At 38.4% G+C, this 17500-nt stretch overlaps 2 protein-coding genes across 2 annotated transcripts in view; one reads left to right on the forward strand and one right to left on the reverse strand.

The window, feature by feature from the left end:
* Positions 1-5669, forward strand: part of sagb (S-antigen; retina and pineal gland (arrestin) b) — a 12614-nt gene extending 6945 nt beyond the window's left edge. Inside the window, exons 8-17 of the mRNA XM_079610843.1 lie at positions 145-169; positions 323-407; positions 1358-1430; positions 3434-3571; positions 3657-3734; positions 3816-3830; positions 3904-3994; positions 4862-4865; positions 5116-5143; positions 5354-5669. Of these exons, the coding sequence (XP_079466969.1) occupies positions 145-169; positions 323-407; positions 1358-1430; positions 3434-3571; positions 3657-3734; positions 3816-3830; positions 3904-3994; positions 4862-4865; positions 5116-5143; positions 5354-5447 (631 nt within the window). The 3' untranslated portion in view covers positions 5448-5669. The remainder of the gene's footprint in view (positions 1-144; positions 170-322; positions 408-1357; positions 1431-3433; positions 3572-3656; positions 3735-3815; positions 3831-3903; positions 3995-4861; positions 4866-5115; positions 5144-5353) is intronic.
* A 4665-nt stretch (positions 5670-10334) lies between these two features.
* The window catches only part of LOC306997258 (uncharacterized protein), an 8122-nt gene continuing 956 nt past the window's right edge, over positions 10335-17500 (reverse strand). Inside the window, exons 2-5 of the mRNA XM_079610484.1 lie at positions 17207-17489; positions 17039-17119; positions 14092-14172; positions 10335-14006 (exon numbers count right to left, since the gene is read on the reverse strand). Of these exons, the coding sequence (XP_079466610.1) occupies positions 13111-14006; positions 14092-14172; positions 17039-17119; positions 17207-17489 (1341 nt within the window). The 3' untranslated portion in view covers positions 10335-13110. The remainder of the gene's footprint in view (positions 14007-14091; positions 14173-17038; positions 17120-17206; positions 17490-17500) is intronic.

Below are 17500 nucleotides of genomic sequence, written 5' to 3' on the forward strand. Positions count from 1 at the left end.
ATGCTCTTTTCACACACACACTGAACACAATGAAGCATTGCTTGGTCACTGGTTGAGCTAAACTGGTATTATATAATGGTGTAGTTAAATATATCAGCTGACAGATATTCAGCATAATTCATGTGTGAGACAGTCTAACAGAAGGACGGACAAAACCTGTGAAATATCAGTTCTTCTCATATTTTACTACCATTTTCTAAATATAGCGAATAAACTGATAATGTGAGAAATGTTGAATGTGTCTGAATACATTTTTGGTTTTGACTGTAATCCATATCCAAACGTAAATAAATCCATTTAAATCTGCGATTGCACGTTGCAGACATACTACCACGGAGAGATGATCAACATCAGCGTGGACATCGACAACAGCTCCAGCAGGAATGTGAAGGACGTGTCAGTGTCAGGTACATGATAAACACAGTGCTCACTTCAAACCGATGTAAAATAAAGCAATAAGCCCCGCAAAAAACTCCACGTCGTGCCTAACAACGCCCCTAAATCCACTGTAAAAAACGGCTTCAAGGGGCTTATTGCTTTTATAAAACGGTTACTCCATAAAAATAATATTTATATTTAATAAAAAATAATATTTAATATTTATTTTATTCATAAAATAAACACCAGCACAAAAAATATAACGTTATTATTATATAACGCATTTATTCCTCCGCAAAGCAATGTAGTTCCAAAGAGGTTGCTAAGCAACATGCAGCAACAAAGAATCACAAACGGCAGTTGCGCAGTAACACTAATGTAATGCGGTCACAGGCATAGATATAGATAATAAAGGCTAGATGTCTTTCGGCGGAGTCTCGAACGTCATCACCGGCGGCCATCTTGTCACAGGGAAGCTTTCTGTAAGGTAAGTGATCTTCACGAACACAAATCCTCTTATCTCGCTGAAATCTTGACGGATTCATTAACGTGGCTATAATTCTGGATGCTTGAACATGTTGAAATATATAATATTATAATTATTCATAAGTACGCAGTGTCATTACTACATCTCTGACGTTTATAACAAACCAACCCGTTTGAAAATCGGTAGAAAATCGAGCAAGTTATGGTTATTTAAAAAGTACATGCACCATTAAAACAATGTTATGACTGAGCGAACTGACTGTGGCAAGATGGCCGCCGTCTGCGGACGTCGAACCTCCATTGGCCAGCAGCGCGGACGAGACATCTAGCCTTTATTATATGATATCTATGGTCACAGGTGTGTGTTTGTGAAGTAATTTACAACGGCTGCAAACGCGGCTTAACCAATCAGAATCAAGGACTAGAACTCTCCGTTTTATAAGTGTGTGTTTAGTGTGTTACAGTGTGTGTTTTCTGTTTCTCCGTATCACAGTGGAGCAGGTCACTAGTGTGGTGCTTTACTCCAATGACAAATACGTCAGTCCTGTGGCCTATGATGAAACCATGTGAGTACAAACACACCATTACGACATAATATAATGACGAGTTCTCTGCATTCTGAGGTGACTGATTCAATCACTCCTTGACTTCATAGTTTAAGCATAAAAACACGATAAAGTGGATCATTGAGCTGTTTGTTTTCATCCATATCCTCAGTATTGAATAAAATGTACTGTAAGTTTATAGTCACGATTGACGTTTTTCTTGACTTCGCACACCGTTTTGGATGATGGAGATTTTATATTTTTGTTGTATAAATTTTTTTTGTGCAATAATTAACAATAATTAATCTTTATGATGTCACAGTCAGAATATATCATCTTTATGATGTCACAGTCAGAATGGAGTCTTTATGATGTCACTGTCAGAATGGAGTCTTTATGATGTCACAGTCAGAATGGAATCTTTATGATGTCGCAGTCAGAATGGAGTCTTTATGATGTCACAGTCAGAATAGAGTCTTTATGATGTCACAGTGAGAATATATCATCTTTATGATGTCACAGTCAGAATAGAGTCTTTATGATGTCACAGTGAGAATATATCATCTTTATGATGTCACAGTCAGAATATATCATCTTTATGATGTCACAGTCAGAATGGAGTCTTTATGATTTCACAGTCAGAATATATCATCTTTATGATGTCACAGACAGAATGGAGTCTTTATGATGTCACAGTCAGAATATATCATCTTTATGATGTCACAGTCAGAATAGAGTCTTTATGATGTCACAGTGAGAATATATCATCTTTATGATGTCACAGTCAGAATATATCATCTTTATGATGTCACAGTCAGAATGGAGTCTTTATGATGTCACAGTCAGAATATATAATCTTTATGATGTCACAGTCAGAATGGAGTATTTATGATGTCACAGTCAGAATAGAGTCTTTACGATGTCACAGTCAGAATGGAGTATTTATGATGTCACAGTCAGAATAGAGTCTTTACGATGTCACAGTCAGAATGGAGTATTTATGATGTCACAGTCAGAATAGAGTCTTTACGATGTCACAGTCAGAATGGAGTCTTTATGATGTCACAGTCAGAATAGAGTCTTTACGATGTCACAGTCAGAATAGAGTCTTTACGATGTCACAGTCAGAATGGAGTCTTTACGATGTCACAGTCAGAATGGAGTATTTACGATGTCACAGTCAGAATAGAGTCTTTACGATGTCACAGTCAGAATAGAGTCTTTACGATGTCACAGTCAGAATGGAGTCTTTACGATGTCACAGTCAGAATGGAGTATTTATGATGTCACAGTCAGAATAGAGTCTTTACGATGTCACAGTCAGAATGGAGTCTTTATGATGTCACAGTCAGAATGGAGTATTTATGATGTCACAGTCAGAATGGAGTATTTATGATGTCACAGTCAGAATGGAGTCTTTATGATGTCACAGTCAGAATGGAGTATTTATGATGTCACAGTCAGAATAGAGTCTTTATGATGTCACAGTCAGAATGGAGTCTTTATGATGTCACAGTCAGAATGGAGTCTTTATGATGTCACAGTCAGAATGGAGTCTTTACGATGTCACAGTCAGAATGGAGTCTTTATGATGTCACAGTCAGAATGGAGTCTTTATGATGTCACAGTCAGAATGGAGTCTTTACGATGTCACAGTCAGAATGGAGTCTTTATGATGTCACAGTCAGAATGGAGTATTTATGATGTCACAGTCAGAATAGAGTCTTTATGATGTCACAGTCAGAATAGAGTCTTTATGATGTCACAGTCAGAATGGAGTATTTATGATGTCACAGTCAGAATAGAGTCTTTATGATGTCACAGTCAGAATGGAGTCTTTATGATGTCACAGTCAGAATGGAGTCTTTATGATGTTACTGGGAGAGCATTAATGTCACATTAATGTCTCATTATTTTGTATCATTTGTCTTGTGTTTATGATGTAACGGTACACAGTAAGAGTGGTATTCCTCTGTTCTGTAGATGTACTGTCACTGTAAGAAGATTAAGCTGCTGTGTTACAGGGACACTGTGCCCGCTGGGACCAGCCTGAAGAAGGTGTACAGTCTCTGTCCTCTACTGGGCAATAACCGGGAGAGACATGGACTCGCTCTGGATGGGAAACTGAAGCATGAGGACACTAACCTGGCCTCCTCTAGCATGTGAGTGCGGATCGTTCGCCATCTATACGTGGATAATCTGAATGCTTCAGCTCCTGATGTTTCTGTATCTCACGGTTCTCTTCAGCGTGAAGGATGAGGTTCTGAAGGAGATCCTGGGCATGCTGGTGGCCTATAGGGTGGTGGTGAAGTGTACCGCAGCGGGGTGAGTTCAGGCTCAGTGTCGGCTCATATCTGTGTGGTGAGGAAAGGCTTTGCTAATAACTTTATTTCTGCTCTCTTGCAGTGTCGTTGGGTCCAGGTGAGTTTTGATTGGTGTAGAATTTTCTCAACATTCAGTGTGTAAGTGTGTAAGGTGCAATCGTGTGTTTCAGTGAGGTTGCTGTGGAGGTTCCCTTCAAGCTCATGCATCCCAAACCTGATCCAGGTGAGCTGATCACAGTAAAAAAAAAAAAAATATATATATATATATATATCATAAAAATGATATATATATCATGGAAAAATGTAATAATAACCTATGCCATGCCATTTCGAGTGCAGAAATTGTACCCGTTTCTTACCCAGTTAGTTTATGCATGACTGACAAATATGCATCGCAAGTTTATTTATGTTAAAACAGTGTAATTTAAATGCATGGACATTTTCGTGTGCAATTCAAAAGCATAAATATTAAATTAGGGCCTAAATATTTTTCTGTGATTTTACTATTCATTTTCATAACAGAAAATGATTGCAAAATATCCATCAGTTCCTTAAAAACAAACTCAATTTGTTTTAATAGCAAATGCATGGTCACTAGATTTTAAAAGAGAGCTCATATAATTCTGAATTTGATTGGGATTAGAAGACAATTAATATTCAGTATTGTTATCAATTTAACGGCATCAGGTCAGAATAAATAAAAAACAAGTGAATTAAACAGGAAATATTGAAGTTAAAATAGTATCATCTTTTAAAACATACTCCAATATTCTTAGTTTACAACGCTCATTAATCAAAAATCATTTTTTACTGTGTAGAGCTGCTTTGAACTCATTTCATAACTTTAAATATTTCAAATTCATAACTTTCATCTTTTAAAACATACTCCAATAATCTTAGTTTACAACGTTCATTAATCAAAAATCATTTTTTACTGTGTAGAGCTGCTTTGAACTCATTTCATAACTTCATAACAACACTGAACATTAAGCATAGAGCTGATTTACATCTAAACTGGTTTCATAACTGATGAATTGTACATGTTGCATAAAGCGATGTATATGACTTGACTTGATAATAACCGAATGTCTGCTTTGTTTTCTCCCTGTCCTCCTCCTCCTCCTGAAGAGAGGTAAGAATGTCTTTCCCAATGCTATAGTCCATTATCGTGTTCGTGACACCGCTTATGCTAAATGTGCTGTAATATAAAACCCTCGTCCTCGTGTATTTGATTCCACGTGTCCGTTGCACAATGTGTGGTGTACACTTCCCAACAACAACAACACACACACACTCTTGAGATGATAAACGATCCGCGTTGGCTCTGGGAAGGGAAAGTTATATCAGTGTGCGATCTGAACGCGATCCCGTCTCTTGTGTAGAGCCCCAGTTTTTAGCGTCGTTCTTTGAGTAAATCTGTTGTTGCTGTTCAATAGAAACACTTTTATGACATCAAAACAAGGGTGTGTGTGTGTCGTTGACATAAAACACCTTTGTTCCCGTTTCCTGATTTAGTGCTCCTCTTCATCTCTACATCAGCCTTTTACGTTGATTGAGTTTCTTGTGTCTCTTTGTGTGATTTTAATGCTTGTGTGTGTGTGTGTGTGTGTGTGTGTTCAGTGAAGACACAACTGACCTGGTGTTCGAGGAGTTTAAACGCTCTTATCTGAAAGGGATCATCGGCGAGGATGACGATTCTCCGGCTGAGCCTTGAGAGCCTTCTCCACGGGTGACACGTGTATATGCGTGTTTTATGCTGGCAGAATCGTGCATATAAAGATTCGTACGCATTAGTGGATGCATGTTGAGGTTTTGTAGATGCGAGGTAAGAAAAACTAACTGGCCGAATAATCATAAATGCGGCAGACTGCATATATGCACTGCTAATAATTATATACACTCTTAAAGGGATAGTTCACTTTGAAATTAAATGTTGGTGTGTTTTATCTTACCTGAAGTGCATCCAAGATGTAGGTGTCTTTGTCTCCGCAGTAGTTTCAATTTTGATATTTTTAGGTCAAACCGTTCTTGTCTGTCAGTCATATAATGCAGGTCTATAGGCACTGTCTCCAAAAGCATGCAGAGAAAAGTCCAAATTAAACAATTCCCCATCGTAAGTGCACATTGACGGCCTAAGACACGAAACAAGCGGTTTGTGTGATAAAACGAACAGTATTTATATCGTTTTTATCTCTTTTACACAACCACGTCCATCTGATCTGTTTACTTAGTCTGCGCAAGCGACGTAGAGCGCCGGAAGTGGTCTCCCGGATGAGTTTGCGCGAGATTACGTACATTTTTTTTTTTTTAGGGCTGTACGTTAAACGCGTTATTAACGGCGTTAACGCAAACCCATTTTAACGGCGTAAAAAAATTTATCGCGAGATTAACGCCTAGCAAACTTTGTCGTTTTTTGGAAGGAGGCCATGTTTCCGAAATGGAGGCCAATAAGATTCTGAATGGAAAGTTTATTTTTTTTTAAGTTTTCAAATGGTTCAATTGACAAGACCAAAGTGATCTGTGTGTTGTGTCGTTGTGAACTGAGCAATCATCGCAGCACGTCCAGTCTGAAATACCACTTGATGGCCAAGCACACACACACACACCGCTGATGCGTTTCTATGCCCACTCGTCAACATCAGTAACGTCACCTCATCAGTATTTCTTTCACCCTTTTATTGATGGACAGTGTTACATTGTGTGAGAGATTATTTGCTCCAAGTGAGAATGTTCGTGTGAAATTGAACACAGTATATGTTGTTTTTAATAAAAAAACATTTGCACAAAGCAAGCCGATCCACTTTTCCATGTTGATAAGAGCATTAAAATGAGAAAAAAGAATGGATAAAAAAAAGAAATCAAGAGACATTTAGAATAGATAAAAATGTGCGATTAATCACGAGTTAACTATGACATTAATGCGATTAATCGCGATTAAATATTTTAATCGTTTGACAGCCCTAATTTTTTTACATCGGTTTAAACATCCCGGATAAGCGCAAACTAGTACCATTTCTATTAGCCGTCCCACAATCTCTGTTCTGTGCATAGGTTCTGGTGTAAACAATGAGTGACGTACACGCGCGAGAGAGAGAGATCACTTCCGGCGCTTGCGCAGACTAAATAAACAGATCAGATGGACGTGGTTGTGTAAAAGAGATAAAAACGATATAAATACTGTTCGTTTTATCACACAAACCGCTTGTTTCGTGTCTTAGGCCATCAATGTGCAATTACGATGGGGAATTGTGTAATTTGGACTTTTCTCTGCATGCTTTTGGAGACAGTGACTATAGACCTGCATTATATGACTGACAGACAAGAACGGTTTGACCTAAAAATATCAAAATTGAAACTACTGCGGAGACAAAGACACCGACATCTTGATGCACTTCAGGTAAGATAAAACACACCAACATTTAATTTCAAAGTGAACTATCCCTTTAAATGAAAAGGTTCTATATGGAATTCTTCAGATATATCTTCATAATTTTATGAATTTACTTTTTAATTAAACAGCTCATAAATATACTTAAAATAAACACGGAAGTATTATACAATCATTTAAGACGTTTCTCCTTATAAAGAACGTTTTTGGCATAATAAAAAATTGAGAACCCTTTTTAAAAGAGTGTATCGTTTAGTTAAGTTGATGCTATAATTAGCATTTTGATGCATAAGATGTTTTTGAACCATAAAATCAAACCGTTCAGTGTGAACTCGGTTTAAAAGCTTCTTCCTAGAAAACTAAAATGATAAATCTAGAGCTTTCCGTAAGGATAAACGGATATACAGTACATAATTTGTTTTATTTGACACAAATCGATGTATTACATAGCTAATTATTTTGCAGTGAGGTAAATTCTGTTGTTATTTGCTCTGTAAATCTAAAATAAAACTATTTGTGACGGCAAACAGCTACATGATCTCTATACCAAATTATATTATTTATTGAATCCATCATTACAGAACTGTAACGTATAACATGTGCTAAAGTCTTGTAACGTTAGCGCCACAAGTTAACACATACTATTGCTTTGTGTGTTGAACTGCTAGATGGCAGCAATCGATGAATAAAACTGCAGGGTACTGACATAAGTGTTTAAATCAAATTAAAATGTGCTGTTTTACACAATTGTTGCGTGTCCCAATGCTTATTTGAATGTTGTTTTTAGCTTTTAGCAAGGCTGGTTACTACGTTTCAAACCTTACTTTTCAATGCAGAATGAGCCATTGCTTGTGAATGTGCGAGATTACGCTATAGGTCAATAAGTAGAAGAATGACAAAGTGCTGCTTGCACTACAAACCAGTGCGTTTCAGATTATGTAAGGGTTAACCCTTGTGCACTGTTCGATTTCTGTGTAAACCCTTTATGGTGCGGGTCAAAATGACCCTAATTGGATTCAATGCAATTCCTCAAATCACACTATGAAAAACAACAAAGATTCAGGTACAAATTGTAAACTTTTAATATCAACATTTGTCAAACATTACAAAAAAAATATATATGAACATATGATTTGTGAAAATGTTTTTTAACCATTTTTTTAAAAAAGTTTTGTTTTGACAAAATTTGATTATTATTGATTAACAGTATACTTTTTTTTTTATGTTTTCATTTATTTATTTTTTCATTTTATGCTTAGAACATCATAACTGAACTATTAAATTTAGCTGTATAATGAAAATAATGTTTACTTTTCCTAAGTTGGCTCAACTTTTGTTTTGTAGACTCATTTCATAAAATCAAGAAGTTACTTCTGACATGATGAGCACACCGCAACTGTGTCTTTTCTGCATATGAAGTTCTTGCACTTCACACACGGTGCTGGTTTTGCTCTCGCACTTGGATGGGCATACACACACACACACATCACAAGTGCCCTGCCATACATAACATAAATGTTTTTATTGTGCGTCTGTACAGTTTCTTTTGAATAGCTGCCTATGAGGGTCAAATTGGCACTTAGTAATAGTACGAACGTATAATAATTTTGTTTGTATATGACAAAACACATCAGCATGCTGAAACTTTGCATGCATGTTCATGATGATAAATGAGAAAAAGTTTCAAAATATCAATAAAACAAAAACAAAGGTTTAGTTTTATTTCAGGTAGCTTGAAAAAATAAATGATAGCTAATTTTTACAATATGTGGCTGACAAAATATTTTTCTGTATTGAAATAAGTATGGAAAAGCTCATTGTTTAGCTTCATAAGGTAGTAAAAAGCCACAATAACAAAATATAACCAATAAATGTTATTATTTTTGGTCGGTACAGTTGCCTTGGAGCTTTAAAATATGCGGGGTCAAATTGACCCGCGAACATCACGAACGTAATAGTAATTTTGTTTGTATATGTCAAAACACATCAGCATGTTGAAACTTTGCATGCATGTTCATGATGATAAATGAGAAAAAGTCACAAAATATCAAGAAAAAAAACATAGGTTAACCAGTATTTCCAACGACTAGAAAATCGAAATGGGTCAAATTGACCCGCAACATAACACAAGGCATAATGCCCGACGAGGTGTCCATTGTCAGGTATTAATGGACGACGGCGATTACCTGACAATGGACACCTCGAATGGCATTATCCCGCTTATACCATGTTCACTTGCCAAATAATACATTTTTAAAACATTAGTTTATATTTGAATTAGTTTTACAATATAAAAACATGCTGTCTCTTTAAATGCAAATGAGCTGGATCTGTCCAGAAGGGGGCGGAGTCTACTAGAACATGCCGATCACTCTCGTAACATTGCAGTTCTTCATCATCATGAAAGTGTATTATCTGCATGCGTTTTAAAGCTAAATCAGTCTAAACTTGTCGGTTCTCTTTCACGTCTTATTGCGCTTAAACTGTCGAACACACATAAATTAAAGTATAAAAGTGTATTAAAGTGGAAGCAGCGCAATATACAGTACCTACTGCTATACATGCTGTTAATATGAATTAAACAACAAAAGAAAAACTAACTGAATAAGTTTATTAACTTTGATAAGAATACATATCTGGCGTGGAGATAAACATGGCGGACTGTGTTCAGCTCACTGAGGGGCGGAGCTAAGATAATAGGGCGGAGTCTGTCAGCAGTCATGGGCGTGGCCTGTAACCATGTGATGTCACATTGGTGCACATCCCTGAATGGCTCATTTTGAGACACCGTTTCAGATTTATGGGGGAAATAATACATTTATGTGGATGGATTTTTACCATGTACATGTATTTTCAAAAACAATATAAAAGTGAATTTTGCATAATAGCCCCCCTTTATACATTGTCAAGCCAAACAGAAAAACTCCTCTGCTCACAAGTCTGCTTTTACAGCCTTGATGGGTTTAAACTTTTAAACTATTCCAACTTATAGATTTTAAATAGAGATTTGTCTGAATCTTAGTTTTGAAAATCCTTAGTTTTGAAAATTTTTGTTGAGGAAACCAAGGCGAGGCTAACTTGGCCTGCAAATATACGTGCATCACCCCATGCAACACACTGTTGTATTTGAAAATTTTTAAATGAGATATTTTAATACAAATATTCTTTAACAGGTCATGGATAAACAAGTAAAAACGCACACAAAAAGGAGTCGGATTATAGAATGGTTCAAAATTTATTGGAAATATAAGGGTAATCAATACACAGAACATGAGCATGGACATCACTGTTTTGTTTTATCATGTTGTGTCATATTGTTTGCGGGGTCATTGTTAAAATTCATAGCGCCCCAGACAATATTTTTATAGATGGCAACACCGTAAGAGGTTCCCCATCATATTGTTGTGTGTCTGAATAATCCAAACTCAAAAGATATAAGCCCTACGTAAACAGTAACTCTCTCTCTCTCTATCAGGTGTTTAACACTTCCATTGTGTAAGACAACATCTCTCTTCTCTCCGCTTACCTATTCTGAGACACGCAAACCATCCCAGCTTTCCTGTTCTCATTCACATTTTTGCTCTTATCCTCCTCAGTGTGTGTCCTCTGAATAGCTGGGAGGATGATATAACAGCTGATTGGTGCGTTCCTGCTCATTTTACATTCTTTACAAACATCTGTGTCAGGGGAGCAACCTCCCGACTGATCTACACGGAAGGTACACAATACAGTTAATCAAGTTACAAGTCATGCACTGTAAATAAACACCGATCACATCCACCTGGACTAATTCATTCTGATCATGAGAAAGAGAAGGCTCTTCTTTCAGCCGAAGGTTCACTTCTACATACAAACTACATAGAGTGGTCTTAAAGTAGAATCTATGTGTAATGTATAATATTATAGAAATGTTAGGTGGAAGAGTGGATCATTTTAGAGGCTTGTTAGAGGACAAAATCATTTGGTTAAGAGTTCAGGGTGTGGGTCAAGAACGTAGGGTGTAGTTAGAAGTTTGGGAGAAATTTTTGAATGTTGGGTGTAGGTCAATTCCACATCTTTTTTTTCCAATTACGCATGAAGTTCTTTTACCTAATAATTTTAAAGCAACGGGTTTCCTCACTTTTTTTTAAAGTTAAGTCAACTGATCACTTTTTATAGTGTAGAAGTTTGGGTGAAAGTTTAGAATTTTGGGTGTAGGTTTAGAATGTTGGGTGTAGGTTTAGAATGTTGGGTGTAGGTTTAGGATGTAGGGTGTAGTTTTAGAATGTTGAATGTAGGTTTAGAATGTTGGGTGTAGGTTTAGAATGTTGGGTGTAGGTGTAGGTTTAGAATGTTGGATGTAGGTTTAGAATGTTGGGTGTAGGTGTAGGTTTAGAATGTTGGGTGTAGGTTTAGAATGTTGGGTGTAGGTGTAGGTTTAGAATGTTGGATGTAGGTTTAGAATGTTGGGTGTAGGTTTAGAATGTTGGGTGTAGGTGTAGGTTTAGAATGTTGGATGTAGGTTTAGAATGTTGGGTGTAGGTTTAGAATGTTGGGTGTAGGTGTAGGTTTAGAATGTTGGGTGTAGGTTTAGAATGTTGGGTGTAGGTTTAGGAGTGTAGTTAGAAATTTGGGTGAAAATGTAGAATGTTGGGTGTAAGTCTTGGGAGTAGATAAATGTTTGGGTTTAGAATGTTGGGTGTACAAAAAAATGGGTCAAGCCAAAAAATGGCAAAATATTTAGTGGTCTTTTAATGGTTTCATCCATTTTAATCCCAAATCACTGGTCAGGAAATTAGCAATTGCACAAATACTGTAGATAAAGTAACTTGGCACATAATAGCCTTTCCCAACTTGCAGACAGCTATTTGCCGGTAGAAGAGAAGTCAATGTTGTTCCACTCAATGTTAATAGCTTCAAACAGTTCATGAAAAATGTCTCTCAGTTGGTTTGAGTTTAATGTGATACAAAATATTCACTATAGGGTTCAAAATTTGGACTCTGACCAAGGTTAAAACATAAGCTTGATGGACTTGTTCTCAAGCCACTTCTTGGTTGCCTTTGCAATTTGAGCAGGAGCATTGTTTTGTTGAAAAATAACATCTGATCATTCCTCTTTAGAAAACAACTTTTTGGGAAATTGTGGGAAACAAGCCATTCTGCAATATTCTCATGTACTCCAAAGCATTAAATGACTTTTCACGGTAAAATGACACTCTTCCTCCATGCTTCACTGTGGTGAAGAGGCATTCATCATTATATTTCTCAGCATCTCTCCGGAGCATCGCCATGCAACTCGTTTCATTGTGATTCCTGACTCCACACACAATTCCCCACATTCTGCCTAAAACTTAACTCGGCCTTTGATGATAGCAATGACTTTTTAAGTACAGCATTTGCTTAAATTTGTCTTATTTCCTGACCAAAAATGTGTGGTTGAGACAATTAAAAGCTTAGAGTTTAACCATTTTGGGGCGTGGTCCATTTTCCCCTAGGTCTAGTGTGTAGTTAAAAGTTTGAGTGAAAGTTTAGAATGTTGGGTATAGGTCTTGGGAGTAAATACATGTTTAGGTTCAGAATGTTGGGTGTAGGTTTAGAGGCGTAGTTAGAAGTTTGGGTTTAGGTCTAGGGAGTAGATAAATGTTTAGGTTTAGAATGTTGGGTGTAGGTTAAGAGTTGGGGTTACAGTTTTGAGGGTGTAGACTAAGAGTTTATGGTGTAAGTCTAGGCCATGGGTTGCCAAATCTGCTCCTGGAGGGCTGCCTTCTTGTAGACTTTAGTTCCAACCCTGCTGCAACACACCTGCATGCTACCTGAGCACCCCAATTAGCTGCTTCAGGTACGTTTAATTTGGGTTGGAGCTAAACTCTGCAGAATGGTAGCCATCCAGGAGCAGGGTTATCTACCCCTGGTTTAGGCTGTAGATAAACTTTTGGGTGCTGGTTTGAATGTATGGGTTGTTAAAGAGTTTAAGGTGTAGGTTAAGAGCGTAGGGTACAGATGTGGGTCTTTATGGAATTCCCCAGTTGAGATCTGTCAAAGGGAATTCTTGCTGGGTGGTAAAATCTCTTCCAAACATGTCATCACATCTGTCTGGGTACAACAGAAACCCGCTGAATGTGCTACTGGACTCAGTACCGGCGTACATGCCGTTAGTGGTGCTGTCTTTCACCTGCACCCAAACCCAGTCACCCTGACTCAGACTCAGCACCACCTGCTGAGAGGCGGTGTTCATTTCCACTGGCGTAGTTGTCTTAACCACAGCCTCAAAGTTGTGGAAGAGTCCGACCTTCAGCATACGGGTGGACACTTGCAGATTGTAGCTAAACACGTAGGTTCCATTGACAGGGGCAGCGTAGACGCCATTGTCAGGGTTGTAGTGCTGGTTTACGTTGTAGATTATGCGTTTGAAAGGCACTGGGCGGTTCGGTAGAGGATTGGAGTTCATTAAAGCGACGGTGAAAGCAGATTGCACTGCAGGTGAGCAAGGTCCAGGCACACCCGTTATTCCCATATCTCCCTGATTACCTTTAGGTCCTGTGGTTCCATTCGGACCCTGTGGCCCTGTCAAACCAATTTCTCCCTTATCACCCATATCACCCTTTTGACCCTGGGCTCCTGGAGCACCATCGCTACAATTACACAAGCCCTGTAGACCTTGATCACCCTTCTGCCCTGATACACCTGGAACGCCAGGCACACCTGACACACCTGTATCGCCCTTCAGTCCTTTGGGACCGGGGTCTCCCGCCAGCCCAGGTAACCCACGTGTACCTGCAGGGCCGGGAAGACCCGGTGCACCATCTGCCCCTGGTATGGGCTCACAGGTTGCCGGGCACTGACCGTCGTCTCCCTTTGGACCCTGATCTCCAGTCTGACCATCCTGACCAGGGTCACCCTTGTCACCTGAGAAGCACGTATGCAAACATGTTCACCAGGGGCCGTGATAGACATTGTGTAAATGTTAATACATTAGTGAAGTTTCACTGACCTTTCATCCCCCTGTCTCCTTTCGGTCCTGAAAATCCAGTGAGACCAGTGTCACCTTTATCTCCAATATCACCTTTTTCACCTGTGACGATTGACACAATTAATTTAAATGAACACCAGTGTTGGATAATAACTAGCTATCCAATGGTCTCAATGATCTACTTAAGCTTTTGGGAAATGCATCCAAGATTAATCCACCTTCTTTTTAACATAAGAGCGGATGCAGCCATTCTTAACTTGAATATGAAAGGCTTCCAGTGTCATCCAGTAATTTTAGCTGTACAAAAAGTCTGGTTTGCTGCTTGCAAACTGGTATATTCCTAATCTCTAACCCTACCCAACATTTAAACCTAAACTTTTATCTACCCCTTAGACCTGCACCCTGTTCTATGAACCTACAGCCAGATTCATGAAAACTTCTAACTACACTCCTTAACCTACACCCAACATTCTAAACCCAAACTTCTAACTACACCCAACATTCTAAACCCAAACTTCTAACTACACTCCTAAACCTACACCCAACATTCTAAACCCAAACTTCTAACTACACCCAACATTCTAAACCCAAACTTCTAACTACACTCCTAAACCTACACCCAACATTCTAAACCCAACTTCTAACTACACTCCTAAACCTACACCCAACATTCTAAACCCAAACTTCTAACTACACCCAACATTCTAAACCCAAACTTCTAACTACACTTCTAAACCTACACCCAACATTATAAACCCAAACTTCTAACTACACTCCTAAACCTACACCCAACATTCTAAACCCAAACTTCTAACTACACCCAACATTCTAAACCCAAACTTCTAACTACACTTCTAAACCTACACCCAACATTATAAACCCAAACTTCTAACTACACTCCTAAACCTACACCCAACATTCTAAACCCAACTTCTAACTACACTCCTAAACCTATACCCAACATTCTAAACCCAAACTTCTAACTACACCCAACATTCTAAACCCAAACTTCTAACTACACTCCTAAACCTAACCCAACATTCTAAACCCAAACTTCTAACTACACTCCTAAACCTACACCCAACATTCTAAACCCAAACTTCTAACTACACCCAACATTCTAAACCCAAACTTCTAACTACACTCCTAAACCTACACCCAACATTCTAAACCCAAACTTCTAACTACACCCAACATTCTAAACCCAAACTTCTAACTATACTCCTAAACCTACACCAAACAATCTAAACCCAAACTTCTAACTACACCCAACATTCTAAACCCAAACTTCTAACTACACTCCTAAACCTAACCCAACATTCTAAACCCAAACTTCTAACTACACTCCTAAACCTACACCCAACATTCTAAACCCAAACTTCTAACTACACCCAACATTCTAAACCCAAACTTCTAACTACACCCAACATTCTAAACCCAAACTTCTAACTACACCCAACATTCTAAACCCAAACTTCTAACTACACCCAACATTCTAAACCCAACTTCTAACTACACTCCTAAACCTACACCCAACATTCTAAACCCAAACTTCTAACTACACCCAACATTCCAAACCCAACTTCTAACTACACTCCTAAACCTACACCCAACATTCTAAACCCAAACTTCTAACTACACCCAACATTCTAAACCCAAACTTCTAACTACACTCCTAAACCTACACCCAACATTCTAAACCCAAACTTCTAACTACACTCCCAAACCTACACCAAACAATCTAAACCCAAACTTCTAACTACACCCAACATTCTAAACCCAAACTTCTAACTACACTCCTAAACCTAACCCAACATTCTAAACCCAAACTTCTAACTACACTCCTAAACCTACACCCAACATTCTAAACCCAAACTTCTAACTACACCCAACATTCTAAACCCAAACTTCTAACTACACTCCTAAACCTACACCCAACATTCTAAACCCAAACTTCTAACTACACCCAACATTCTAAACCCAAACTTCTAACTACACTCCTAAACCTACACCAAACAATCTAAACCCAAACTTCTAACTACACCCAACATTCTAAACCCAAACTTCTAACTACACTCCTAAACCTACACCCAACATTCTAAACCCAAACTTCTAACTACACCCAACATTCTAAACCCAAACTTCTAACTACACTCAACATTCTGAACCCAAACTTCTAACTACACCCAACATTCTAAACCCAACTTCTAACTACACTCCTAAACCTACACCCAACATTCTAAACCCAAACTTCTAACTACACCCAACATTCTAAACCCAACTTCTAACTACACTCCTAAACCTACACCCAACATTCTAAACCCAAACTTCTAACTACACCCAACATTCTAAACCCAAACTTCTAACTACACTCCTAAACCTACACCCAACATTCTAAACCCAAACTTCTAACTACACCCAACATTCTAAACCCAAACTTCTAACTACACTCAACATTCTAAACCCAAACTTCTAACTACACTCAACATTCTAAACCCAAACTTCTAACTACACTCAACATTCTAAACCCAAACTTCTAACTACACCCAACATTCTAAACCCAAACTTCTAACTGCACTCCGAAACCTACACCCAACATTCTAAACCCAAACTTCTAACTACACTCCTTAACCTACACCCAACATTCTGAACTTTCACTCAAAATTTTAACTACACACTAGACCTACACTTATTGGCAAAAAATGTACCAACCCCAAAATGGTTAAACACTAAGCTTTTAATGATCAAAAATGCATTTTGTTATTATTTTAGTCACTTGCATATAGCGGCAAATTAATTCTGAAGTCTCGCACATTCACAGGAAACAAACTTTTTGGACTTAACTGCTAGTTTTAGTGTGTAGCTTCACCGCAGTTTATCTACTTTACATTATGAAGTGAATTAGCTTCCCCAACACTGATGCACACACACATTCATACTGAACTAAAATGTACAGTACGAGTCTCACCCTTCATGCCAGGACGTCCTGTGAATCCTGGACGGCCGGGAAGCCCAGTGAGCCCTCTTGGACCTGGACTACCAGAAGCTCCTGTGAGTAGCAGATTCGGTTAGTAAAACCCTTGACAATATTAAACCAACAGAGAAAATACAGTGGAGTCTAACTCAGTGTTTGTACCATTCAATCCGCGGTCGCCTCTGTCTCCTTTCTGGCCTCTGTTTCCAGAGCAAGCGGAGCAAATGCAGTACCAGGGAACTTGGTCCGCAGTGGGGGGAACCGGAGCATCCAGAATCATCTGACAATAGGATAAATCGGGCTCCGGTGCTCCCGGTGTGAATGGTGACCCCATTGAAGAGTTGTCATTAGGCTGTAATCCTATCGATGTAGCGCGGAAGTCAGGAATAAAAGCACACTGTCCAAAAGACAGACAAACCAACACCCCAACAATACTCCTCATGTCCTGTAGACAAA

The sequence above is a fragment of the Phoxinus phoxinus genome (assembly GCF_949152265.1).
Source record: "Phoxinus phoxinus genome assembly, chromosome: 4".
NCBI lineage: Eukaryota > Metazoa > Chordata > Actinopteri > Cypriniformes > Leuciscidae > Phoxinus > Phoxinus phoxinus.